At 47.3% G+C, this 27,386-nt stretch overlaps 1 protein-coding gene across 2 annotated transcripts; it reads left to right on the top strand.

The window, feature by feature from the left end:
• On the top strand, positions 1-26,438 carry ASB9 (ankyrin repeat and SOCS box containing 9). 2 transcript variants are annotated; one of them, XM_045874939.3, is made up of 7 exons: positions 1-570; positions 8,596-8,675; positions 15,959-16,066; positions 18,403-18,553; positions 20,890-21,024; positions 22,278-22,537; positions 26,228-26,438. In XM_045874939.3, the coding sequence occupies exons 1-6, from the start codon at positions 480-482 to the stop codon at positions 22,499-22,501; spliced, it is 789 nt and encodes a 262-aa protein (XP_045730895.1). In that variant the 5' UTR covers positions 1-479; the 3' UTR covers positions 22,502-22,537; positions 26,228-26,438. The 2 variants fall into 2 exon arrangements, with proteins under 2 accessions (XP_045730895.1, XP_045730885.1); XM_045874929.3 differs by having other exon boundaries at positions 9-570; positions 22,278-22,469.
• Positions 26,439-27,386: the final 948 nt, after the last annotated feature.

Below are 27,386 nucleotides of genomic sequence, written 5' to 3'. Positions count from 1 at the left end.
AACAAGCGGATCCCAGCAGAGCAAACAACGTTGCAGCAGGGAGTGGTTTCCTTACCCCCACCCTGTTTGTTCCCTTTGCTCTCCAAAAAGTTACAAACTGGCTTTCCTTCCTGATAAACCAAGGCTTCCTCACTGATTGGTCTCAGTTTGGGAAAGGACGTGACATCAGCAACTTTGCAGACTTGGGGCTGGGGGGCCGTTGTGAGCTTTGGCCAACCTCCAGGCAGCTAGGTGGAGCATGTGTGTGCATGCGTGTGTGTGTGTGTGTGTGTGTGTGTCTGGGCGCGTGCGTCTGACCACAGGTAGTGCTCAGATTACCCCGCCTGTTCTGTTCTCTGCTGTTCTCTACCGTCTGACCAGGACGGTGAGGCTCAGCCAGCCCCAGCACTGGAATTCCCAGGAGCAGGGGGGGCATGGAATTTGGACTCTCCTGAGCAACTGAAGTGGAGCACAGAGCTTGCCCGGCCCAGGAGGGCACCATGGACGGTGAACCACGGGGCAGGAACAGCAAGTTCCTGAGGCCAGGGGACCCTCCTGACACCAGGCTCCTCTCAAACCCGTGGATGGGGGGTGAGTCGATGGGCTGCGGAACCCGAGTGCTGGGGTGCTGGGGAGGCTGTCTAACGTGCTTAGGGGAGGAGAGGGCGGGGTGATTGCAGGGGCTCTATCTGGGGTGTGTCCGCAGCTCTGGAAGGTATCTATCCTTTACACGGTTGTTCAGAAAGGGGTACACCTCTATCTGCAGAGTCCCAGAGACTGTACAAAGTCAATTGTCACAGTTTATTCACCAGTAGAAACGTCAGCTCCAAAGAATTATCCTTTGTGGGCCAGATGTATCATGTATATTACATCGGAGGTATAAAACTTATAAATAGGATATTTTTACTGCCAAGAGATTTATGAAAAGGTCTTAGGTATTTGGCATGTAGGTGGGGCTGGGTTCATAAATGATGTCCAAACATTGAGTCCTGATTGATTCACTTTAAAAGGAGACTTTTTTTTTTTTTTTTTAAACTTTGGAGAAGCATCTTATGGGGATGAATCTCACCTGTCAGGTGGTGGCTTTGCTAACTATAGAGTCTCGTGCCTCTGGGCAACTGTCATTTTTTGTGAGCATTCAGCAGGTGCCTGGTGACTGAAAGGATTCTGAAAAATGGGTCTAAGCATTAGAGGAGTAATGATGACTTTCAGATTCATGTTATTAGCAAGGCTGCCCATAACACTTGTCTATCAGAGGGGCAATATGCGGGGACTGAGCAGTAGGGTAGGATTTATTACTCTATCCTACAGCTGCTGAAAGGGGGAAAAAACCCAGATGAAATAAAGTAACAAAATGCCTTCCCTCCCACTGACTGAGCGGATAAGACTGCCGTGTATCCAATTTTACTTGCAAAAGGAACAGAGCACTCCACGGTAAGTAGGATTTGGATCCGCAAAGGCAGAACTGGACTAATCCGGTTTTTTGAGCACAAACTTGGAGCAGTAGAAAGCAGAGTGGCACCAAAAATTGCTTTTAAAAAATGAATTTGATAAATATATTTTTAAAGCAGCAAATTATATTTCCAAGTTCATTTGGGAAAGAATCCGTAATCTGGATGACTTCCACATGATTATTTTATACCTAAGTATGATGTTTATTTTTATTTCCACTCCAGAGAGGGGTGGCAGCCACTTTTCACTGATTAGGGTTTCTAAAGGTCCTGATCCAACTCCATTTGGGGCAGGATTGGTGGGTGGAGGGGAGCAGGTGCCCATATACTCAAAGGTCTGGTGCTCAGAAAGCGGACACACTGTCTCAAGTACGATGCAGATAGTCTTAGGGAGTCTGCGGAGGACCAGTTTGGAGAGATGGAACTCAATCATGGAGCTGCAAAAGGCTCGGTGGAGTTAAGCCTTCATGAGGCAGGGAATTGAGAGCCATCGATGGTTCTGGAGTGGAGCTCTGGCAGTAAGGAAGACTGTTAAGTAAATGAATTTGGTGGTTACAGTCAGGATGGATGGTGGGATCAGGGGAAATTCCTGCACTAATCCGCTGGTTCTCCAGGTGTCTCATGCACGGGCATCACCCGGACGGTTTGTTCGCATGCAGATGGCTGGGCCCCACCCCCAGGGCTCCTGATGCCCTAGTAGGCCTGGGTGAAGCCTGGGAGTCTGCATTCCTAATAAGCTCCCAGGTGATGCTGATGGTGCTGTTTGGGGACCAGGCTTGGAGAACCATGCACTCACTATCTAAGCATGGAGCTTACATTTGGCTCGAATTTGGGAAATGACAGAGAAAGGGGAAACGGGTGACAATTTCAAAGGAGAGAACGTTCAGGGTACATTGCTTGATTAAATATTGGGACTAAAGGAGGGGAGGCAGCCGAAACTGTAAAGTTTTGAAGGCTAAACTAATGTCAGCCAAGGGGACGAGGTAAGAGAGAAGCTGGGGACGGGAGCTGGCATGGGAGCAAAGTGAGGAAGGGAGGACAGGGCTTCTGCTTTGAACATCAAGCGCACAGCGTGACCATGTGGCCCGGACGCTGGGAAAGCGATAGGTCAGGATGCCGAGACCTCAGAGTGGTCTGCAGGGGCTGTGCTGAAATTCTGGGAAAGGAGAGCTGGTCCCATGGCCCAGAGCTGAGAGCCAGGGATGGAGCCCCGGAGCTAAGCCTGCAGGTGAGCGTGCAGGACCAGTGAGTTACAGAAGCAGGAAGAGATTCGGATGTCGTCATTCCCCAGGAACTAAAGGAAGAAAAGTTTCCAAAGAAGCAGAAGTCACAAGGGCAGATGGTAGGACACCTCTGCTCTCCTCCTTCCTCGTCCCCTGCCTCTGACTGGCCAGGTCCCCCTCACCTTCCGCCCCCCAGCCCGGCCACTGCCACCACGAAGCCCTCCCGGGCTTCTCTGCTGCTCCGTTCCTGAGTGGAGCCCGGCTCCCCCTGCTTGGCACCAGCCCTGCCCCTTGGGCACAACCTCAGTTCTAGCTGAATTGCTCTTGGTTATGCTTCTGCAGTCCTGGCCTTGGTGAGGTGTGGAACGTCAAGTACCCAGAACGCTGTTTCCCAATGACCCAGCCGAGAGACTCAGCTCAGGTGAAGCGTGTCCCCCAGGACAGGACCAGGTCAGGGGTTAACTAGGGCCTAGGTGCTGTTCGTCTGGGGGAACTTGGCTGCCGCCTTTCTGGCTTGCAGGTCTTTCTCGGCCTCCTTCTCTGAAGCCAGGGAGGAAAGGATATGCAGAAGAGCCCAGCTCTTCGTAGAGACTGGTTTAATGCTTCGGTCCTCTGCCGGGAGCAAAAACCAAACAAACGGACAAAGGAATGTTTTTTTTTTTTTTTTTTGCCCTGAAAATACCTTGTTATGAGTTGAATTCTGTCTCCCCACAAGATAGGTCGGAGCCCCAACCCTCAGAACGTGACCTTATTTGGAAATGGGGTCGTTGCAGATGTGATTAGTTAAGATGAGGTCATTCTGGAGTAGGGTGTGCCCTAATTCAATGACTGGCATCCTCATAAGAAGAAGAGGGGAGAAAGACAGGGAGAAGGCCTGTGATAGCAGAAGCCAAGATTGGGGTGACACGTCTAACAAGCCAAAAAACCCAGAGAAGATGGATGGTCACCACCTGAAGCTAGAGGAGGCAAAGAAGGAAGGATTCTTCCTTAGAGCCTCTGGAGAGAGCATGGCCCTGACAACACCTTCCTATCTGACTTCTAGCCTTCAGAACTAGGTGACAATGAATTTCTGTCGTTTCAAGCCAACTTTGTTACGGCGGCTCGAGGAAACCAATGCATACCTACTTGTAGCAACTTAGGAGAATACGCTGAAGGAGAAACGAAACACCACCCATAACCCACTGAGTAGGTCATTACTCCTGCAGGTTTTTGTAGAGAAATTTCTTTCCTCACAAAGTCGAGCCCACCCTGTAGGGAGTGGGCTCACATTTAAGGAGCAGACAGGCACCGACAGGCATGGAAAGGAAGCAAGCCCATGCGCTCATGGTGGCTTTTGAGATATCGGGGTGCCTTGGCTTTTCTGGGGAAACCTGCCTGACCAGGCAGAATGGGTGCTGCCGTGAGGTCCCTGTGGAGAAGGCAGCCTGAGAGAGAGACAGACAGACAGACAGAGACCAAGAAAGAAGAGGCTGGGCGATGGGGCTGGAGAAAGAATGACAGTGGGCAGGTCTGACTAGCCCAAGAGCTGCCTCAGTGGGCCTTTCTGTTTCCTGTTTCTGTTTCTCTTCCTCCTCTTTTCGTTTGTCCTGAAATCCAGCCCGGGTCCATCAGAATTGTGACCCCAGCCCCCAGCTCCTCTGCTGTGTTGGTGCCACCCCCGAGCCTCCCCTTACGGCGTCCCATAGGCCAAAGGCAGACGCTCCCGCCCTCTTGCGGCCCCCCAACCTCCCTTTCTGCCCCTTGACCTTGCAGAACGTTTCCTAGGAGGGAGGCAGATTTATGCCACTGCCTCAGAGCTCAGAGCTTCGTTAGTAGCTCTCCCCAGAATGTACCAATTAACGCCTTTAAAATCCCTTCTGAAATAATGGAAAATTAAAAAAAAAAAATCATTCCAGAATTGCAATAAAAATGGAATGACAGCCTTCCTAATGCGCTGCAGGGTTTGACAGAGACTCGATTTAAGAGAAAGGTAGGTTTTGGGGTGCCTGGGTGGCTCAGTTGTTGGGCGTCTGCCTTCGGCTCAGGTCATGATCCCAGGGTCCTGGGATCGAGCCCCGCATCGGGCCCCCTGCTCGGCGGGAAGCCTGCTTCTCCCTCTCCCACTCCCCCTGCTTGTGTTCCTGCTCTCGCTGTGTCTCTCTTTATCAAATAAATAAAATCTTTAAAAAAAAAGAGAGTGAAAAGTAGGTTTAATGGCACTAATTGGAGGACTGGTGGAGTGGGCTCGTTAGGAGCGTGGCGTGCCCCATTTTCACCTCGAACCCCGCTGCTGTGTCTGTGGCATTGCCAGCGACCCCACTTGGGCGTCGATTTTCTGGCAGTAAAACCAGTAGACCCTGGCTGAGCGAGGGTTCGGGAAGAATCCTTAACATACACTCCGGGCTGTGTCATGTACAGATAATGGCCCTTGAGTTTCAAAGATGGTGGTGGGGTCAGTGGAAGAGGGGATGGTGACCTTGAGTCCCCTCTTCATCCAGTCTCCTCCTGGGAGCATTTGCGCCTTCTGGCGGGAATTGGTCCCCTTTCCTGGCCTGCGTGCTCTCTCTGGCGTTAGCAGGAAGGCAGGCAAAGCTGCCATCCATAGCTCAGTGCCTGCCTGGGTGTGGGTTCCGGAAAACCCTGGAGAAACCTCTCCCTGATCTTCCAGGGCAGGACCCACACAAGACGTCCGTCTCTGCCATCTCTTCAGTGTGTTCCAGAGCGAAAGAGAGTGTGTGGGGACCAGTCCCTGTTGCAAATTACGGTGTTTACTAAACCGTGTGTGTGCATGTAGGCGTATAGATACATATCTCCATGCTCTCGATGCTAGAAAAATGTCCCCCTACCCACTGTCACGATTTTAAGTCTTTACATAATCACTCAGTTGTTCAGAGACCTGCTGAGGCTGACGTCCTCGTATAAATGTGAGATGAAGTTTGGCTTTGCCAGGACCCAAGTTTTTCTCCCGGGCAGGAGCGATAGACGCGTTATGATAGGCTTACCGAACGCTAGTCTGAAATGACTTTAAATTAGAAAGGGAAGCCTCCTACACTGCTGACGGGAAGATGAAGTGGTACGACCCTTTTGGAAAAGAGTTTGGAAGATCCACAAAAGGCTAAACACTGGGTGCCCGTGTCCTACAGCGCTTCCACACCTAGGTATGAAGCCAAGAGAACTGAAAACAGCCACGCACAGATTTGCGCATGAGTGTTCATAGCAGTGGCATTAATAACAGCCAAGAAGTAACAACAACCCAGGTGTCCATCAACTATGAGCGAATAAATAAAATGCGGTCTATCTATACAGTGGGTGTTACTTGGCCATGGAAAGGGATGAAGTACTGATACGTACTATAATGTGGATGGACCTTGAGACTTGACGCTAGGTGGAAGAAGCCAGTCACAAAGGACCACGTACCGTGTGATTCCACTTACATGAAATGTTCACTTTGGCAGATCTATAAAGACAGACAGTAGATCAGTGGCTGCCTGGTGTCAGGGACAGTGAAACTGGGGAGTGACTGCTAATGGACAAGGCGTTTCTTTTGGGGATGATGGAAGTGTCCGAAAATTGACACCATAGTCGTAACGGTTGCACAACTCTGTGAGAACCAGTGAGTTGTACACTTGAGGTGGGTGAAGGGATGTAGGTTATAAGTCAATCAAGTTGTTAGACAGACAGACGTAGATGGTCAGCCTCCCACCACGTGCACCAGGGCAACATCCTGTGCTTCTCGATGACACAGACTGTGTCTGCTTTGTAAATACCACATTCTAAAGTTGGGGCACCAAACCGTTGCAGGTTGCCTTTTTTATTCCTCTCTTTTTTTTTTTTTTTTAGATTTTATTTATTTATTTGACAGAGAGAGAGATAGCGAGAGCAGGAACACAAGCAGGGGGAGTGGGAGAGGGAGAAGCAGGCTTCCCGCAGAGCAGGATCCCCTGAATGTGGGACTCGATCCCAGGACCCTGGGATCATGACCTGAGCCAAAGGCAGACGCTTAACGACTGAGCCACCCAGGTGCCCCCTTTTTTATTCCTCTCAAAGGAGTACGCAATTCTTTATTTACTGTAAATGGAAGGAGTAATGGTTTCAAGACGAAGGAATAGAAAGTAAAGCCCATTTTTGTCTCTAGTTGATAATATAATTGCATCATTTTTATGAAATCTGAACAGAGTTACAATATAGGAACCAAATTACCTGCCCGGACTGTTTAGGCTGTCAACTCTAATTATCCGAGCTCCCTTTAAGAAAGGGGAATGTGCCAGGTATGTTTCTTACCAGCTGAACACTTGGAAGGAGAAATGGATTAATCATCACGCACATGGTGATCCATTCAGGTACCATTTGCAAATTTCTTTTAAAACGGGTTTTCAAAACCTTAATTTTTGGCTCTTCCTTCTCACTCAAGATTTTGTGCGGATTGTATTTTGCATTAGCTCTGAGAGTGCAGAATTAGTTGTCCTTTTAATTCTAACTTGGAGACAGATCTTTCCGTATCTGTAGTCTGGAGGGTAGGCTCCAAGCCCTAGAAACAGCAATATTTTTTTCCTGAGAGAATCAGGAACCTCAGAGAATGCTGCGAGGCCATCAAGTTTCTATTGAGCACAAGGTTTTGGAGGTAGGACAAGCCATTTCACGTAAGGTACTTGTAGTGACCCCAGAAGGAAAGCATTGGATGGACTGCATGTCGGTAGGCTTGTTCAGCTTCCTCTTACCTATAAATGCTTCATGAATCCATCTGGAAGGATAGTAATTTGCTCCCTGGGACAGATTTTCCAGGGCCTTGATAGCTCCAGATAGCAAGGCAGACCTCAGCCAACGCGTGTTAAGTACAAAATGTCCTAGCCTCCTCCTTTCTGGCTTTTTCGGTTGGTAAGGCGGTAGTAACTGCCCTCGTTGCCCAGGTCTTAGGAGACACACCGGTTCCTTTAGGAGGCGTGACTGCTATCAGACCATTCTGCCTTGTCACATTCTGACTTCCTGTGTTTGTTCTGGAAATCAGACACAGCTTGAGATGAGGAAAATCAGGTCTCTGCCTCATTCGGGTTACCTCCACGTTCAATTAGAGAGAGGAAACCATTTAATATGTTGGGATAGGGTTTACAGGCTTCCTTCCGAAGAATGTGTATTCTTCCTATATGGTCGTAGAATACATTTGCTGTTTGAAATAGCAGTGATGGTGGGGTATAATCAAGACTCTGCTTAATGGTAGGGCAGGGTAATGATAGTAGCTAATAGGTATTGAGCTGTGGGTAAGTTTATTGCTGTCCTCACGTGACAGGGAAGGAAACTGAGGCTCAGAGCCTGTCCAGGGACCCACAGCTCAGAAGCAGCCAAGTGGGTCTGAATTCAGAGCTCTCTCAACCACACTGGCATGCTTCCTTTTGGGGTAGATAATGTCCCTGTTACAAGGTTAGACTGAACTCTACTTTGTGCTTGATATTGGGACAGAAGATAGTCCATAAATAGATATGGTTCTGTTTAAATCTGATTTCAAACCTAATGGTGTATGTAATGATGTGATTACTACTATTCGTATATGGCGCTGTTTGCCGAGATACCAAGTTCGGATTTCATGCAGGAAGCTTGACTGGCCACCACAGCTTAACACGCTAATGCTGGTAATTAGTGAAGCTCTCACTTAACGAAATGGACCCTTTGCCTTTGAAACCAGTATGTAAATGGAAGTCCAGTGGTCAGTCATCCCAATCTACCTCTTTTGTCCTCAGTTTGGAGACTGGCTGGAGTTCGTTCTTTAGCTATCTCGACATTTCACATAAAATGTGTACTGGGAGCATCAGTAGAAGGGGGAAATGCTGAAGGGCTCATGGGAGTCTTGGCTGATTGACTCCAATGTCTCCATCCAGGAAGACCCCTTGGGCTCTTATTGATGGGCGAGGATGCACCTTGGGTCTATAGCACGTTAGCAGGATATAATCTGTTCCTCTCTTTCCATGCAGATGTTGTGTCTGATTGGTCTCCTGTGCATGAAGCTGCCATCCATGGACGTCTGCTCTCTCTGAGGAACCTCATCAGCCAGGTATGTGGCTTTTGAAAAAAAAAAAAAAAAAAAAAGACATATTAAGAATATCCTATTGCTCACCACACTGAGAAAAAAATCAGTCTGATTTATTAAGATAGAAATTTCCTCTTTGGCAAAATGAGGTGAATCTCGACCCCTTTAATCATTTCTTTATCTGGAGGCTGGCGTAAATACTAGAATTTAGTATAATTCTATGCACATCATAGGTACTATTATACCTATCGGGTGAATAACAGGCAAATTAGTGCATTCAAGTTGCTTTCACTTTACTCCATAGACTGTGTTCTTGAAAATTATCACGCGAAACAGTTTTTCTCAACTGGGGCAATTTTGCCCCTTAGGGGACATTTGACAATGTCTGGAGACATTTTTGGTTGTCACAGCTGGGAGTGGGGGTCGGTGGGGAGTGCTACTGGCATTGAGTGGATAGAGACTGAGGATGTCACTAAACATCCTCCGTTGCGCAGGACAGCCCTCTACCTCAGGAAACTATCCAGCCCCAAATGCCAGTAGCTCGGAGGTTGAAAACCCCTGGTATAAAAGAAATGCTTGAAAATGTCTTTTTAAATATGTAATCTTACCATTTCAAAGACCTTTTCAGTCTTACGGAACCTCTAGCTGGTAGTGGCTCTGCCCAGTTTGATACCAGTTTCTCCGCTCCACAGGTGTAATTTCAAGTACACGTTAATTTGAGTTTTGCTGGTTTGAAATTACTGGGAACTTAGGCAAAGATACTTGTAAAAACAGTTGAAATCATCATTCAAAATTCTAATAAAAGTTTTTGTTCAGAATGTTCTGTTTTCTGAAAAGACTATAGATCTTTTCAGGTGGGAGCTCTTGGCCCTTTCTGTACCCTGGACCCTTTGGCAGTCTGGCAAAGTCCGTGGACCCCTTCTTGGCCTAATGTTTTAAATGCATGAAATCCAATACTGAGAAGACCTATCAAATTAGCGAAAGAACAAATGAACTGCATTAAATGAGATTTAGTGGCGATTCCAGTAACTACCATATTTTCTAAGTAGGTTGAGTGGGTATTTTGAGATATTTTAGATGTCTACAACAATTGTAATGCAATAAAAGTGTCTGTGATTGCTCTCAGTGACAGTCGTATTACCACTGTGGTTCGTTGTCTGGATTCCTAATGGAAGGACATCAGACATTTTAGGTAGTTGCCAGTGAAAATAAATGTTTTAAATTAAAAAAAAAATTCCAATTTCATGGATCTATCTAGACTAAGAAATCCTCCTGTAAGATAACAATTTCTAAAGAAGAACTTCAGACTACCCTAAGCCACTATCTTAAGCTGCTTATGCTAGCAGCAGCCTATTATAAACAGAAATCTAGATAGTAACACATAACTCTAGCTAAAAGCAGTTAAGCTGCTTCTCAGATAAAATGAAGCATTTACCTTATTTTGGTAGGATGAAAAATGATCACTGTAGCTTTTATATCACTTATTAAATTGGACCAATACTCATTTATAATCAGTATTTATATGTTTACTGCACATCAGATGGAACCATATCTTTATCTAAGCTCTATCACATTTTTTGAGCAACCTATCTTCTTGGAACCTCAGTTTCTGCCTTCATAAAATGAGCATTCCAATAACGACCTGTATCAGTCAGATCTTGCTGGGCAACAAACCACCCCGAATGGAGGGGCATAATCGTCCTCAGGGCAAAAGGCTGGAGCACAGCAGGGCAAGCCCAGCCGGGCAGAGTACTTCCGGTCTGTTCATGTCACATCTACCAACATCCCGTTGGCCAAAGCAAGTCGGAGGACCAAGTCTGAAGTCAAGGATGAAGGAAGTACATTTTATTAACTGTGAGGTGATGGCAAGGGTGTGAATGTATTACACTGCTATGGGAGAGTAAAGAATTAAGACCAAAAATTCAGTCTATTAGGTTACCTTATGTGGGTCTGCGAGGATTAACTGAGGTGGCGTCATGTAAATTACCTATTCCCGTTACCGTCATCACACATGGTATTTATTTTCTGATTACGATCTAGTAAGACTTCGGCTAATCAAAGAATAATGACAAACACAGTTGCTAAACCAAACATATTTTAGGAAGGGAAATAAGACCAACATTCAAATGTCTATAAAACAAAGAGAAAAGAGAAAAAAAAGAGGAAAGAAATTCTCGTTTGGCCCAAGAAGGGAGAAACTGAATCCATAACTGTTCTTCACCATGGCTTCACATTAAAATATCTGGGATGTTTTAAAAAAAACAACAATGCCTGGGCCTCACTCCATATATTCTGATTTAAACTAGGGCAGTCTTCATGCAGTAGTAGTTTTTTTTTCAGATTTTATTTATTTATTTGAGAGGGGGGGGGCAGGGGCAGAGGGAAAGGGAAAGGAAGAGAGAATCTCAAGCAGATTCCCTGCTGAGTCCGACTTGGGGCTCGATTCTGTGACCCTGAGACCATGACCTGAGCCAAAATCAAGAGCCAGATGCTTAACCGACTGAGCCACCCAGGTGCCCCCCCCCCGCTTTGGTAGTTTTTTAAAAGCTCCTGTAGAACCACTATGTTCAAGGATTTTTTTTCTTTCTTTTTTTAAATTAGCATAATGTATTATTTGTTTCAGGGGTACACGTCTGTGATTCATCAGTCTTACACAATTCACAGTGCTCACCATAGCACATACCCTCCCCAGTGTCCATCACCCAGCGACCCCATCCCTCCCACCCCCCTCCACTCCAGCAAACCAGTTTGTTTCCTGAGATTAAGAGTCTCTTATGGTTTGTCTCCCCTTCCGGTTTCGTTGTTCAAGGATTTTTTTTTTTAATAAAAGAGACCATTATGATAGTGTAGGAGAGAGAGAAAGGCAATTGGACGTGAAAGAAATAGTAGGAGGAAAGAAACAAAAAGACCAATAAGTTGGATTTCATTAAAATTAAGAACTTCTTCATCAAAAGGCAATATTTAAAAAGCAAGGAGGCAAGCCACAGATGAGAAAATATTTGCTATGTATATATATGTACATCCATCCATCCGTCCAATGAAGGGCCTGTATTCCTTGTCTAAAATTAATACAAAAAAAGGCAACCCGACAGAAAAATGAGTGAGAGACTTGGACTGGCACTTCGTAAATATTCAGTAAATGTATCCCACTATGCTGATTAGTAATTGGGGTAATTCAGATTTCACGTAGGAGATGGTACTACCAGCTCTGCCCAGCGGAAGGGGTCAATGTGAAAAGACCGATGATACCAAGCTTTTTACCTGTGTAGTGATAACATGTATATTTTCTTTATGATAATTCACTGAGATTGACACTTAGGCTGTATGGACTTTATTGCACTTCAATAAAAATTTATTTTAAAAAACAGTAGCGGTTTGTTAGGTCAGCAGAAAGCAATCATGGTACCATGGGACCTTAATTTGGTGGTTCTCCATCTGGACTGCACATTAGAATCGCCTTGAGATGTCTGGGATAAGGTGGGGCTCTTAGAAATCCTGATACCTGACTTCAACCTCCTTTGATTATATGGCAAATGCTCTGAGATGCAGCCTGGGTATCAGGAGTTTGAAAGCTCCCCAGGTGATTCCAAGGCACAGCTGAGACCGAGAACCTTAGCAATAAGGTCTGGCTGCAAGCAAGTGGTGGAGACTGGCTGTTCAGTTCCTTGAATAAAACTCCTTATGCTGCCCCCTGCAATCCTCAAAGGGCTAAGTCACTACCGAGTGGAAACGAGGAATGATCCCGGTGTTCTGAAACATCAGATCTTTCAGATGTGGCAGCTAATGGAAGGCTAAGTGGTAAAGAATAAGAAGAAATCTCAGATCATGACTGCCTGCAAGTTACAGCGTGCTAAGCATACATCATTTCTTAGTCCTCGTAACAACCTTATAGGATAGGTACAATTGTCCCCATTTTACAAAAGAGGAAACTGAGGCTTAGGGAGATAAGTAACCGGCTCAAGGTCACACTGCTTGTTAGGTGATGGTGCCAGCATTTGAACTTGGGAATCACACTGCTTACCCCCGCTCTGAGGTCTCCATCCTAGGTATGAGACAAGATAGTGGGGCCATTCAGAGAATTTGGGCTGGCGAGACAAGGAACCCTTTTCAGGGAGAGTTTGGTTGTTGGCAGAGGCTCAGTTTATGTTGTTAGTTGGGTCTCTAGGTGGTTATGTCTTAGCAGGAAATTAGAAACATGTACCAGGGGCAGAGATTTAGTTTTGAAAGCCCTATACAATATGTAGAGAGTATTGAGAGAAAAAAGAAAGGATCTGAGGGCAAATCCTTGAAATGCCTGCATTTAGGAGGTGTGAGGAGGAAAAGGACACAGTTAGTGAGAGAGACAGAAAAGGACAGTAGGAGGTCAGAGATCGAGCTTTTTTCAGGGAGAACTTGGTTTTCGAAGCCAGAGGAGACGTTTCACGAGGTTGGGATGAATACATAGCAAATCCAGAGGTGGAAGGAGGCAGAGGACAGGGCAATATATATTGGATTCAATAAGTAGGAAGTCTCTGGTGATCTTTAAAAGCAGTTTCAGCAGGATTGTGCTGGTAGATGAGAGAAGGGCTAGAAGTAGAGACAATGGGGACAGACTATTTTTGAATAAAGGGGAGGGAAGCAAAGGGGAGAAGAGCCTTCGATGGAAGTTTGGTAGAGGGTCAGGAATGAAGATGGGAAGACTTCAAAAGGCAAAAGGAAAGTGTGCCTGAGGAGGAGAGAGCTGGGGAATGCATGTGAGAAGGTGGCTGAAGGCAAGTCATGAGGTGGCAGAGGGACCAGGTGAGGTCGCAGGCTGTTGGGGTGAGCTCAGATGTTTCTTTCTCAAAGAAAGGAGCAATGGAAGAACAGAAGACTGGAGACATACAGAGAGATTTTAGGGGTGGGGAGAGGGGAATGTAAGAAGTCCTCTTATGGGTTTGATGAACGTGAGGGAGACAGCTGCTCGTGACCTTCTGCCCTGCGTGTAGAGAATGATGTGTCAGGTGTGTACAGGACAAAGGAAAAAGCCGAACCTTCCTGTAGTCTTCAGGTTGGTTCAGGTGGGGGGGTGGGTGGGGGACATGTGGTTTGAGGCTGGAACAGAAAGCTGCCAGGTACCGAGCGCTGTGTCACTGTGGGTGCCCAACCCCCAGGCCCCGTCAAAAAGAGCATCTGATGATAGGCTGAGATGAGGGACAATTGATTACAGAAAGGGTTAAAGATAAGCCATTTAATCCATGTTTTAAAAACCAGAGAACCCACTGGGGACCGGACTCTGTGTGAAGTAATGGGTTAAAAATCACCTGATGATATTCTAGGATTCAGATTTGTTGATAGTTCCGACCAGTTGCCACCATCCATTTAAAGTAGCGCCGTAGCTCAGTGAGGGACTATATGGGCAGTCCTACATTTGCAAAGTGAACCTGAAGGTAAAGGACCCTCTTTGTCATGTGCTTACGTAATGTGTGGTGAAAACTTTTTGTATCGTGACTCATTTCTTTTTTGCATTTTCATTTACCTGGGTTGATGTAGAAGTACCCAAATGATTGCTTAGAAATGGCAATGGTCTAAAAAAAAAAAAAAAAGAAAGAAAGAAAGAAGAGAAATGGCATTGGTAACCGGAGGAGTACATTGGTAATAACAGAACACCTAATACATAATTCCTTTAAAGGGGAGGTCTTCTTTCATCTCATGATCTGTTGCCCCGGGGAGTTACGAATTTCTTGTGTTTTCTAGCAGTGTGAGTGGAAGAGATTGGACAAATATAGAGCATTGAGGGGGGGCAAAGAAGGATCTGAGAACAAATCTTTGAGGGGATGTCTCCAATTAAATAATAAAATAAAATAGATGCCACGCTCAAGTCCACGCACAGCACTTGTGAAGGGATCAATGCAATTTTGAGTCGGTGGTCAGTAAGCATTTATTCAGTGCTCATTGGGTACAGAGGGGATGCAAGGTTACAAAGGAGGGGAAGATGTCGTCCCTTCCCTCCCTGTGAACAGCAGGGCCGGGGGGGCAAACTACTGTAAGGGATGTTGGAATTTCTCATTTACGAGAATAACTTACGGGTTATTTCGAGTCTCCCAGAACCCCTCCCCAGGTCCACCCAAAGAAAGGCTCTGGATTCAGGATCCTGTTGACTCAGGCGTATGTCTATGAGGTCACCCATCAGAGAATAAAAGCCGACAGGACAGGATGATCAGGAGGCTGACTGACTCATAAATGTCACACAAGTGGAAGAATGTTTGTTAGGAATGATGATGTGGGAGGCAATTCAGTGGAATGATTTTAGGCAAATTTTAACTATTAGGGGAAGAAAAGGTACAATGTATTACCAAGTCATTAGTTAAACTAACCATGTTCTTAACTAATGTGTCCCAAGAAAAACAACTTTTATTGTACCCAGTTTCCTCCTGTTAAGGATAATGTATTCCATGATCAGGACATCTGTGGAGCCTCTCCTGGAGTTCTTTTGATATTTTGCTTGGTTTGGGCTCATAATCCATCTCCTGGAGAGCATATTTTCCCAGAGGTTGGTGAACCCCAGGGCCTTCTGACAACTCTCTTGGCTCTTCGGACCTCGAGTACCTAGAGTGAGAACGTAATCGCCCCTCAGCCTTAGGACTTTCTGCCTCTGTCAGTGGAGGTTCACCTCATGCTTTGGCCCTGCGTTAGTCATCTCATGCTGTGTAACAAATTACCCCCAAACTCAGCAGCTTCATGTAATAGACCTGTTTTAGCTCACAGTGTCTGTGGGTCAGGAATCTAGACACAATTTACCTGGGTCAGGGACTCGTATGAGTCTGCAGTCAAGGTGAGGGTCAGAGACGGAGACATCTGAAGGCTCGACTGGAGGTGGACCTGAGTGCTAACTCACTTACGTGGCCATTGGCAAGGTTCAGTTCCTCCCGGGTTGTTGGACTGAGGGCCTCAGCTCCTGGGTGGCTGTTGGCTGGAGACTGCTCTCCGATCCTTGTCGTGGACCTCATCGAGACAAAAAGCCAGCAAGTGAGAGGACAAGAGAGAGGGAGAACAAGATAAAAGTCGGTCTAGAATGTGTATCCCCAAGAGTCAGATTGCTGGGTCACAGGGATGCATCTCGTCAACTCTAGTAAGAGGCTGTCCAACTGTTTTCCTGAGTGGCTGTGGCATATTATCCTTTCACCAGCTGCACGAAAGTTCCTTTTTTGTTTGTTTGACATCATTAGCAACACCTTAGCGTACTGTCAGACTGGGAGCATTGTCATAGGGCTGGATGTGTGGCTGGAACGCCACCCTGTGGAGCTGTGGCTTTGCACCCCTTATTCTGCCCACTTCCTCTCCTGCAGGGGTGGCCTGTGAACCTCATCACCGCAGATCGTGTGTCCCCACTCCACGAGGCCTGTCTCGGAGGTCATCCCTCTTGTGCAAACATTTTATTAAAGCATGGAGCTCAGGTAGGTGTGACTCAAATAATGTCTTAGAAACCATGACAAATGCCCATTTCCATCCCTTTTGAATAATTTCTGGCATTTTTGACCAGCCTGATTTGAAGGTGGAAGAGGGGTGTTTTTCAAAAGTATTACATCTATCAAGCTGCTTTGCCTTAGCGATAGATGAAGTACTGAATTTTTAGCTAGGGAGTAATGGTTTGAGTCTGCATCATTTTCTTTAACAGTCACTACTAATAAATAGCTGTTGGATTTCTGCCTTTGTTCCCATGGCTGGAAGGTAATGAAATATTATAGAAATATAGAACGTTTGGCCCCATAAGACCTGAATAATGGTCCCAAACCGTGTCTACCATTTGCTAATGTCGGAAACTTGGGTAAGTTATTTAGGTTCTGAGCTTTAGAGTCCATAGCTGAGAAGAGGGGGAAAATAACAATGAAGCTGTGTGCCCCGGAGAGAGGAAAGAGCTTTGTGGCATGTACAGCATCTCCGCCCCAGTGGGAGATTACCAAACACTGTGTCTACCCGTTATATTTGGCCATGTAATAAGCCACCGCAACTTAATGACCTAAGACAAGAGCCATTTATTTATCTCACAGTTCCTTGTGCTGGCCAGATAGTTCTTCAGGTCTGGCCTGGGTTGGCTGACCTCAGCTAGGCTAACTTAGGCATTCCAGGTTAGCTGACAGGTTGGCTGGGGCAGACTGCTTCGTGATGACCCTGCTGGGGTGGCTGGGGAGACAGGAAACCTCTGTGTGGTCTCTCTCGCATCCTTTCCCAGGTGGCCTGGCCTGCTTCCCCTGGTAGCAGGGATGCCAAGAGCATCAAAAGAAGGCAAGCTCTCGGCTTGCCTCCCATTTGCTCTTGTCACATTGGGCAAAGCAAGTCCCGTGGGTGAGCCCAGATTCAAGGATTGGAAAAGAAGTCTCCATCTTGTGATGGCAGGAATTGCAACGCTGCGTCGCAAAGCGATATGCATACTCTGCAGAGAATCTGTGGTCGTTTTTGCAAACTGCCATCAAATGACAAGCGTGAATACTAAGGTGGTTGCTAGGAGCACACAGAAGTGTTGCTGGCCTTTTCTGATGGGGTGAGAGAGGAAATCTGAAGAGGCCTCCTGGGGGAATGATGTCTAAGCCAAAACGCGAAGGACCTGTTGGAATCCGCCCGCTGAGTCGTGGGTTGGGGCGAGTTATGGGCTTCCCACCCACTGGGAAGAGCAAATGCAAAGACTTGGAAGTGGAAGTGAACAATTTTTTTTTTTAACTTCAAATCACTCCTTATGGCCGCAGAGCAGAGTGGGTAAGAGGGGCCAGAACACAAACAGCCTCGTTGTCCCTGCCAAGAAAATGGGCTTTGTCCTGAGAGCAGTAGTAGAGAGCCGTAGGTGAGCGCATCATCGGGTTTATACTGGGGTTAGGAAAACTTACTGCACTCGTGGACACAGGGCTAGGACAGTGGAGAGGCTGAGAGACACCTAAGGTGCCAGTTGTAGGAAGCCTCTCCCTCTGAGGGTTGTTGAGCACTCACGTGCTCCTGGGAGGGAGTGTCCCCTTAAACTTGGCACCCTGGACATCTTTTGTGCCTCACTAGTCCTCGCCTTCCTTGGAAATGGCTTGTGAGAATGATTTCATCGTCTTCATAATATCTTTGCTTAATAATGTAGAAAATTTGCGTTTGGCTTTGCTCTTCCCTATTTGATTATAGCCCAAACGCTGCGAAGTCAGATGTGAACTTGTAAGCTTTGGTCGGATTTCCAACGTTAGAAAAGATGGCCCCAAAGACTCTAGTTTGATGGCCCTGTAGGACATTAACCAGTCTTGTATCTATTAGCAGATTTATTTCAGCATTTAATTGACTGAAGATATAAATTCTCCCTTGAGCCAGCTGTACCATCTCACTAGTTCTAGAAAATCTTCGGCACATATTCACCCTCTATTTCTGTGAAAGTCCTGTTTGAAATTTTTTAAAAATAATACAGTAACATCTCTAAAAGGTTACTCTCACTGCTGGAAAGGATACTGGATTGGGGTGGGACAGGTCTAGAATGGAATGTTTAAAGCAGGGATATTAGTTTGTAAGCTATATAGGATTATCCTGACTAGTGTCAAAGTTCATGTTCCTGGGGGCAGGGAAGTGATAGAATATTCGGTAACATGTTCTCAGTGCTTTACCTCATTGAGTTTTTCACAGCCTTGTGGAATTTGGCATTTTTGTCCTCATTTTATAGCTGTGGAACTGAAGGCTCAGAGAAGTTAGATAGCAGCTTAAAGTAGTGGAGCCTAGATTTGAACCCGGGACAGCCCACTGCCTGCTTTCAGCCTGGAGCTTTTCTTTCCAGGTGAATGGTGTCACTACTGACTGGCACACCCCGTTGTTTAATGCGTGTGTCAGCGGCAGCCAGGACTGTGTGAATTTGCTTCTGCAACATGGGGCCAGCCCCCACCCGGCGAGTGATCTGGCGTCCCCCATCCATGAAGCAGCTAAGAGAGGTAAATCTGTTGAGAATTTACGTTTTCCACCCCTCCTTCAACAGACATCTTACTGTTGTGAGAGGAAGGGTGTCTTTAGGGGATCTTTTCTCAGTGTGGGGCCCTGGGACCAGAAACATCAGCCTGGCCTGGCAGGCGATTGCAGATTCTTGGCCCCCACGCCAAACCCATTGACTCAGCAACTCTGGGGTGGGGCCCAGCCATCTGTGTTTTGTTTAGCAAGCATCCAGGTGATTTCTGATGCACAAAAAGTTTGGGAATGACCTTTTCAGAGCATCTGGAATGTTGTTCACGGCTGTGGTTCTGGAACAGGGTCTGGCACATGGTAGACTATCCATCAAGATGTGTGGAATACATTGTTGAACCCATGACCCCAGAAAAATCAAATTATTTATTTTTTTAAATAATTTTTTAAAAAGATTTTACTTATTTGTTTGACAGAGACAGCGAGAGAGGGAACAACCAAGCAGGGGGAGGGGGAGAGGGAGAGGGAGAAGCAGGCCTGACACAGGGCTCCATCCCAGAACCCTGGGATCATGATCTGACCTGAAGGCAGATGCTTAATGGACTGAGCCACCCAGATGCCTCTCAAATTATTTTATAAAACAAATTCTATTCTATTCTTTTTTTTTTTTTTTTTAGGGCCCTAAAGAATATTGTCTCAGGGCCACCTAGGTTTTCTTTTTTAAAAAAATATTTTATTTATTTATTTGAGAGAGAGCATAAGCAGGGGGAGGGGCAGAGGGAGAAGCAGACTCCCCGCTGAGCAGGGAGCCCCTTCCCCCAGATCAAGAGTCGCATGCTCCACCGACTGAGCCAACTACCCTTAAAATCATATTCTTTTTTTTTCAAGACTTTAAAAATTTTTATTTATTTTTCAGAGAGGGAGAGAGCACAGGCAGGGGGAGGAGCAGACGGAGAAGGAGAAGCAGACTCCCTGCTGAGCAGGGAGCCCGACATGGGGCTCCATCCCACGACCCTGAGGTCATGACCTGACCCAAAGGCAGACACGTAACTGACTGAACCACCCAGGCACCACCCCCCCACCTAGGTTTTCTAAGTGAAACAAACTTGCAATTTTTGGAAATATAAGATGCTATATATAGCTCAGGGTAATTCTCCACCATGCCGGGCTTTACTGAGTTAACATTGACAAATGAACTTGTATATATTTAAGGTGTACTAACATGATGACTTGATAGACACCTACATTATGAAACGGTTACCACAATCAAATTAATGAACACATCCATCGCCTGATAGAGTTACCATGTTTTGTGTGTGGGGAGAAGACTTAAGATCTACTCTTAGGCAAATTGCAAGCATACACTATGGTATTGTTGCGTATGGTTACCATGCTGTATATTAGGTCTCCAGAACTTCTTCAGCTGGGGTAATTCTTTTCATAACACCATAGTCTGGTACAAAACAATGGCAAGTTCTGCTTCTCCCCATTGTCACCATCATGACCACGCGTGGCCAGAAGAGTGTTTATTTCCCCAGTGGCTGTCACAGAATGGCTCCCCATGAGCCTTTACAGCAGCCCTATTTCACTGAATCCATTCCTATGATAATTATCTCCCAAAGCATTGACTTTTCTTCGTTAAGAGATCGCCTGGGTGGCTTGGTTAAGCGCCTGCCTTCAGCTCAGGTCATGATCTCAGGGTCCTGAGATCGAGCCCCGCATCGGGCTCCCTGCTCGGCGGGAGGCCTACTTCTCCCTCTCCCACTCCCCCTGCTTGTGTTCCCTCTCTCGCTGTGTCTCTCTCTGTCAAATAAATAAATAAATAAAATCTTAAAAAAAAAAAAAGAGAGAGAGAGAAACGCAAAGGAGTAGTGTTGAAAGCATGACATTCTAGACCAAGCAAGAGCGATTCGGCTTTCACCAACCTAGTTTGCCAGGCTGGGCCCCACTCGGGTTGGACTGGGCAGCTGCTTCTCAGCCTCGCCTGTGTCCACAGTGGCCTGTTTCTCCCCGGGCCGGCCGTGGGTGAGCTTCTGGGCTGCCTCCTCGGGCCCATGGCCCATACCATGCCCTTTCTTCTTCAGGCCTACGTGCAGTCCCTGTTCCTCCAGCCCTCTGCCCATTCCCCCTTCCATTTCTGTATTCAGTCTGACTGAAAGGCCACAGCCACTTGCAACAGGTTGCTGGTTGCTTCCCGTGGCTCGGAAACCCCAGTGGAGTTCCGCCCGGAGCTGCAGAGAGAGAACCTCCTCCAGGCAGCCCAGTAACTGGGAAATAGCTTTTGGTCCGTGGCAAGCGTAAGCACGCAGGAGAGAGGGAAGGTGGTGTTTCCCTGGCTAAGAGAATGTCTTTCTTCTGCCCTGGGCTGCAGGCCATGTGGCGTGTGTGGAGACCCTTGCGGCTCACGGGGGCGACGTGGACCATGACATTGGCCACCTGGGCACGCCGCTCTATTTGGCTTGTGAAAACCAGCAGGTGGCTTGTGCCAAGAAGCTTCTTGAGTCAGGTAATGCAAAAAGCACACGGAACAAGGAAAGAAAATGACAAGTAACCCGAACGTCTTTTAAAGCAGTTTGTATTGTAGCAGGGGGAAGAGTGTGCACCACGGCGTCAGATGAGGTCAGGGTTCGGGGTGGCTGTGTTCCCGGGGAGGATAGATTTTACACTGTTCGCACTTTGGCTCTCTCACTTGTAATGAGAACGATGATGATGAGCGTATCTCCTCCCAGGGTGGTCCTCGGTGATTGTCTGTTCTCCCCCCCTTCCGTCTCACCTCCTCCCTCTGGCCAGTCATTCTTAGCCCGGCAGGACTCGTACAGCAGCTGGAGCCGGGCTCGGCCTCCCCCCAGGGCCTTCTTCTGCAGTTTGCCTTGGTTTGGAGATTCAGCTTGCCCCATTTTTAGCTCATTGTCGATCTTCTGTGTTCCTCGGAAAGCCCCGTGTCACATCATTCTTTTTCATCTCCCTGCTGTTGTCCAGACCCTTCTTCAGCCTTGGAACTCCACTTCATCACCCTTGTAATGACCTGAGTCCTGCTTATTCTTTAAAACTCCAGTAACCCTTCCCTTCCCCTGAACATTCCTGTGGTTCTTGTTGCCTTCTACTCATTTGGCAGCCATTGCCATGAATTAGGAGATTCATTCTCCTTCTCTCTCTCTCCTTCCCTCCCTCCTTCCCACTGTCCTTTTCTCCCTCCCTCATTCCCCGCACCCCCAATGCTCTAGGGAGATTTTAAGGTCTTCATCAGGGAAGGGTAGGGTTTCTCCTCCCTCACAAAACCAAGAACAGTACCGAAACAATCCAGCTACTATTTGTCCAGGGGCATTGGTTTCCATTTTACGAGGGGGACTGCAGCTCAGGCAAAGCCACATGTCCCCACATGTCCCGGTGGGAGCCTGCAGCTGGCCAGACTGGGGATTTGTAGAGAGCGTAGGGATGGAATTGGCTTGGGGTGGTCCTAGAAATCCACCTTACTCCTGAAGAGGATTTTACTTGTAGGTAGCACGCCTGTGGTCAGCACTCAGAGGCAAGGTTTTAAACCGCGTATGCTATATAGCTCGCCTTGTACCTTCAGTCACATCGTCTGATGGCACTTTCCCCGTCTTATTCAATGGATTGAAGTCATCTCCCATTTTCCCGGGACTGTCAGGCCCACTGTCGAAGCGCTTTTGTTAAGGGATTTGGGGGCACAGTGCTGTGAGAAGGGGGACGCTTGGACTCTGCTCCCTGGCTGCCTCTGTTGTTCTTGTGACTCTTTAGGAGCCAGCGTGAACCAAGGCCGAGGTCTGGACTCCCCTCTTCATGCAGTGGCCAGAGCGTCCTGTGGAGACCTGGCACTGCTGCTCATGGACTTCGGAGCGGACACCCAGGCCAAGAACGCCGAAGGCAAACGTCCCTCGGAGTTGGTGCCTCCAGAGAGCCCCCTGATGCAGCTCTTCTTGCAGAGAGAAGGTGCTTCTCCTTTGCCCGAACCTAAGCCCTAATCCATAGTGACTCCTGTGGGCTCTCGCAGGAGGCAGGTACTTACCGAGTTCTGACTTCTGATACTGTATGAAAGACCGTTCTCTGCCGCCAGCGAATGTGGGGAGCTGAGATAATCTAGTGTCCAACAAGGTATGGTCCCGGTTACGTGGTAAAGAACCATCTGTCGCTTGGGATGTTGAGACAGGCTGTTTTGGATGACCTCGTGTTCATGTATGGGGTAGGCCAGCTTTGAAAGAATTAACATTATTCTAAACTTTCGATATTATATCTAAAACATGCTTTAGGATGATGCAACAGAATCCTCTTCGGGGTTGTACCATGCCCCCGGGATGCACTACACATGGGCCAAACTGCTGCACTTGCTTTCTGGGGGCAAGAAGGCTACTCGTTAAGTGCTACAAGGTCTTCCTTTAATGATCGACAGCAATCTGAAGACATTTACTGTTGCAAGTCAATCAACACCTAAGTCCACACTCCCCCCACAAATAGGAACCGACGCTTGCAACCCAAACAACTAAACACTGTCATTGAGAGCCGTGCAAGGGGATAGGGTGGTGAGGTTGGGGGTGGGCTGGGAGCAGAGACCCCTCCGATGGCGTTCCTAATTGTCCCTTGTAACGGAGAGCAGCCAGCTCAGGATCTGCTTTTTTACTCAAGTGTGGGTTTTGTTACGTTTTCGGGGTTGTGGGACTTTGAAGCAGGCTTCCCTACCTGAGGGGTTCTGATGGCAGGTTATCGGGTTGTATTCTGCCTGCACGCTGAGGATTAGGCTTAGCTCCGTGCAAAGTTGTAAAGCGGCCACAGAATCTTCCTCCTCCTACTCCGACTGCCCAGCATACTTGCAGCCAAAGCCCTGCCTTAGGGCCTCCAGACGAGGCCTGTCCTCCGTGAGCAGTGTCAGGCATAAGGCACAGCTCAGTAGAAACCCCTTTACGTTAAGCAGTGTGACTAATCATCACCAGGCCACTCTCCCTGCATTTCGATGATTGTTTTTTAAAAAATTCTATCTGTCTATATATAGGGCCCATTTCTCCAGCAGGTACAGACGACACAATGCTTGGGGCCCATGTTTTTAGGGGCCCATAGAAATGTGTTCATTTCTTTTAAAATCCGAAGGAAGAAAGGGATAAAACTCAACCTGGATTATGTGTGTCTTTATACCGACAGAGTGGTAAAATACCATTTTTTTTTTTACTTGGGAAAGAGATCCACAAAAGCAAAAGTGCCTCATGGCCCCCTAAAGTTACAAAGTCGTGCACACACACACACACGTGCATGCGTGTGTGTGCGTATGTGTGTATATGTGTGTGTGTGTATCCATATCTATATATCAGTATCTATATCTACAGTCCCTCATCCCCTGCCTCAGCAAAAAATCCCATTGGATTTTCAAATTGCCCCCACTGACTCTTCCCTTCCACTCGATTCCGCAGGCCATTTGTAGGCACCTGCATTGCCTTTCTTTTCTTTTCTTTTTTTTTTTTTTTAAAGATTTTATTTATTTTTTGACAGAGAGAGAGACAGCGAGAGAGGGAACACAAGCAGGGGGAGTGGGAGAGGGAGAAGCAGGCTCCCTGCAGAGCAGGGAGCCCGACGCAGGGCTCGATCCCAGGACCCTGGGATCATGACCTGAGCCGAAGGCAGACGCTTAACGACTGAGCCACCCAGGTGTCCCACCTGCATTGCCTTTCATTCCTTTAATTCCCATTTTGGTGACAGTGTGGTCAATGATCGCACTGCTTTATAAAATGTCATTTGTTCCTCGAGAAAATTACTGCTGCTTTTGCCTCCATGAGTCATTTTTGGGGTTTTGGTGAGGTCACCTCTCAGCAGTCTGGAAGCCCACAGGGCGTGGGGCCAGGCCAAGTGCAGAGAGCCAGACCTGCAGATCCAACACAGCAAATTCGGTCTCTGGATGTCCCAGGAAAGGAGTTCAGGAGTATGACCACCCCACTGGCCTCGAAAAGCATCTAAAGCAGTGTTTACTCACGGCACACAATGAAAACTAAAAATGACTCTCAGCCCAGCATGGCAGGAGCTATAGTGGGTTTTCAGCTCTATTTCTGGGACTTAAGGCTACACTTGTTGTGCATCACCCTACTTAGGGTAAGCAGCAGGTATTCAATTAGTAGCGGTAGTTGCGCTGACCTTCCTCGGATGTCCTGCTTTTCTGCATCTTCCGATACTGCTTTATCCGTACGTCCCACAGTTGTCCGCGCCCACGTGTCTAGCGCATATGATTAGCCACGTCCTTCGACCTTCCTTAGTGAGATGGAAGTAAGTTCCGTTTCCCCACCGAGTACTTTTTGCAGTTTGTTAACATATGCCTTGAGTCCACCAGGAAGCAGTTCATTAGGAGCTGCCTTGAGTCCCCTGAACAGAGTCCGGAAGGTGCCCTAAGGCCCGATGGGGGCCTTGTGAATGTGCTCGGACGTCCACATTGACAGGACTGCATTGCTTTCTTTGGTTGTGGAGGGGTCTCTCTGCCCTTATTTCTTCTTTTTACTTGCTTGCCTACCGTTGCGCTGATACAGGTTGCCCAGCTCCTCGGCTTGTAGGGCTGCCGTCGCAAAGCCGAGCCGCTGTATCCTTTCACTCGTGTTCTCAACCCTGGCTCCACGATAAGATGACCTGGGGCACGTGCCTTTAAAAAATCTGGATGCACAGGTTCCACCCAGCATGAGCAGAAGCAACGGCCTTGGGGTGGGGCCCAACGTCCTGTGGTTTAAAGCTCCCCCTGATAGGTGCTTCTGAAATGCAGCCTGGATTGAGGGCCACTGCTCTATGGGATTCTAGAGGGTATATAGCTTTGCTTTTGTGTGTGTGTTTAATAACAAAAAGAGAGTTCCCATTACAATTTGGTGCAGGGGGTGGGGGTAGGGGGAAATCGTTTCCTATCCTTTTACTTCATAGTGGGGTTTCTCAGCCTTAGCATTGGTGACATTTTGGGCCCCTTGGGGACTGCTGTGCACCCTAGGATGTTTCGCAGCATCCCTGGCCTCGACCCGACCCGCTAGATGCTAGTAACACCTCTCCCCCAGGTGGTGTCAAACAAAAGTGTCTCCAGGCTTTGCCAAGTCTCCCTTCCTTTTCCCTTCCACCCAACCCCCTGTTGAGAACCACTGTCCTAAAATGTAAGCTCTTGGCTGGTTCCCGATGCAAAGTTTGTGCTCGTTTACTTTTCACCTCTGAGCCGAAGCATTGGGTTAGCTCTGAATGCAGAACAGAAAACAAAGGCCTGGAGAAGATAACATACCCGTAGGCTTCACTGATAGCTCAGTATATTCGAATATCTTAAAATTGCTAAATTATAAAAATGTTTGTATCTAGAAATGCCTTATTTTTTTGGAAATACCTTCTTTTTTAAGGTAAAACACAAGAAAGCTGTTAAACGAGAATTTCGTTTTCATTATTGGGAATTTTGTGTGGCTTCCTAATTCCAAAATTAGCTGCCTTAAACCTCCATTAGTGAGACTAAGCTTTGACTTTTTTTTTCCAGTCTGTTCTAAATCAAAACCGAATAAGCTCATTTCAGCTAGCTACCAGAAAAAGAGAGAACGTGGCCTAAAAATGCCTCCTACTACAAAAGCCCGAAAATGGTCTTAAGCAGAACCATGTTATTTCCCTATGACAGTGTTGCAGCTTGTCTGTTGTCAGGAAGGAAAGGAGAAGTAGCCTTAGATCAATGACACCAACGTGTGGCTTGTCTTGCGATCTTTCTCCAGGGCCCCCTTCTTTGCTGCAGCTCTGCCGCCTTAGGATCCGGAAGTGCTTCAGGACCCAGCAGCATCACAAGATCAATGGGCTTGTCCTCCCCGAGGAGCTGAAACGGTTTCTCCTTCACATGTAAATGTGTCAAGGGACTGGCATCACAAACAACCCACCCCGAGTTGTGGCCGCTGGCATTTTGAAATAAAGTCAGGTTCATAGAGCTTCGCTGGTCTTGTCACTGAGATTTTTGTTTTCGCTGGAAACACACTGGGAACTTCGGTATTATTGGTTGGGAGGCATGAGGCCTTTCCGCCCTTCCCTAGAAGAGGGCGGTGAAAATCCCAACTCTTGTTTGAACCGCTTCTGAAGCACGAATTCTGCCTTCCCAGCGGCCCTGCCAGGTGGGTACCAGCCCCCCCTCCCCTTCTCCAGGGGAGCCGCTGAGACTCCGGGAGGTCCGTTCCTCCAGTTCCTCACAGTGACTTGAGGGAAGCCAGGTTCCAGGATGGGTTTTATGAGGCTAACCTGGGGACTCTGGCGTGAGGTCGAATCTTCAGACATGACTCTCGGGGCTCCATCTGTTACGTGGGAAGGAGGATAAAGAAGAAAGAGATTTCTTTGTCTACATCTGACTTTTTTTTTTTTTTTTTAAGCTTCCCCGTTCTTATGAGAAAACCATTAGGCATGTTCTACAACTATGCCGTCCATTCCAGTAGCGACTCGCGCGGTAGTTCTCAACCAGGGGTGATTTTGTGCCCTAGGGGGCATTTCTGGGGCAATGTCTGGAGACTTTTTTGGTCATCACAACTTTGCGGGGGCCGGGGGGGTACCCCTGGCATCTAGTGGGGAGAGGCCAGGGCTGTTGCTAAAGCACCCTGCAGTGCACGGGCAAGCCCCCACCGCAGAGAATGATGCAGTCCAAAATGCAAATAGTGCCCAGGTTGAGAACCACTTACACTAGCCATCGGTGGCTGGCTATTTTTAAAAACGTAAAGTAATTAAAATTGGATAAAATTAAAAATCCAATTCTTCGGTGTCACTGACCACATTTCAGACGTTTAATAACCACACGCGGCTAGGGGTTCCTGTATTAGACAGCACGCACAGATACGGATCATTGCAGAAAGTTCTATTGCTGCATCGCTGCAGACATTTCTACTGGACAGCACTCTT

The sequence above is a fragment of the Mirounga angustirostris genome, unplaced genomic scaffold (assembly GCF_029215605.1).
Source record: "Mirounga angustirostris isolate CCGP_5_RB_7025 unplaced genomic scaffold, mMirAng1.0.hap1 SCAF_11, whole genome shotgun sequence".
Taxonomy (NCBI): domain Eukaryota; kingdom Metazoa; phylum Chordata; class Mammalia; order Carnivora; family Phocidae; genus Mirounga; species Mirounga angustirostris.
This window is presented reverse-complemented; position numbering and strand designations above follow the sequence as displayed.

Excerpts from the sequence above, each read along its gene's own strand:
- ASB9 (XM_045874929.3), top strand. The coding sequence starts at position 480 with ATGGACGGTGAACCACGGGGCAGGAACAGCAAGTTCCTGAGGCCAGGG. Across the intron at positions 8,676-15,958 it reads TGAGGAACCTCATCAGCCAG|GGGTGGCCTGTGAACCTCAT; the intron begins GTATGTGGCTTT and ends CCTCTCCTGCAG. Across the intron at positions 21,025-22,277 it reads CAAGAAGCTTCTTGAGTCAG|GAGCCAGCGTGAACCAAGGC; the intron begins GTAATGCAAAAA and ends GTGACTCTTTAG.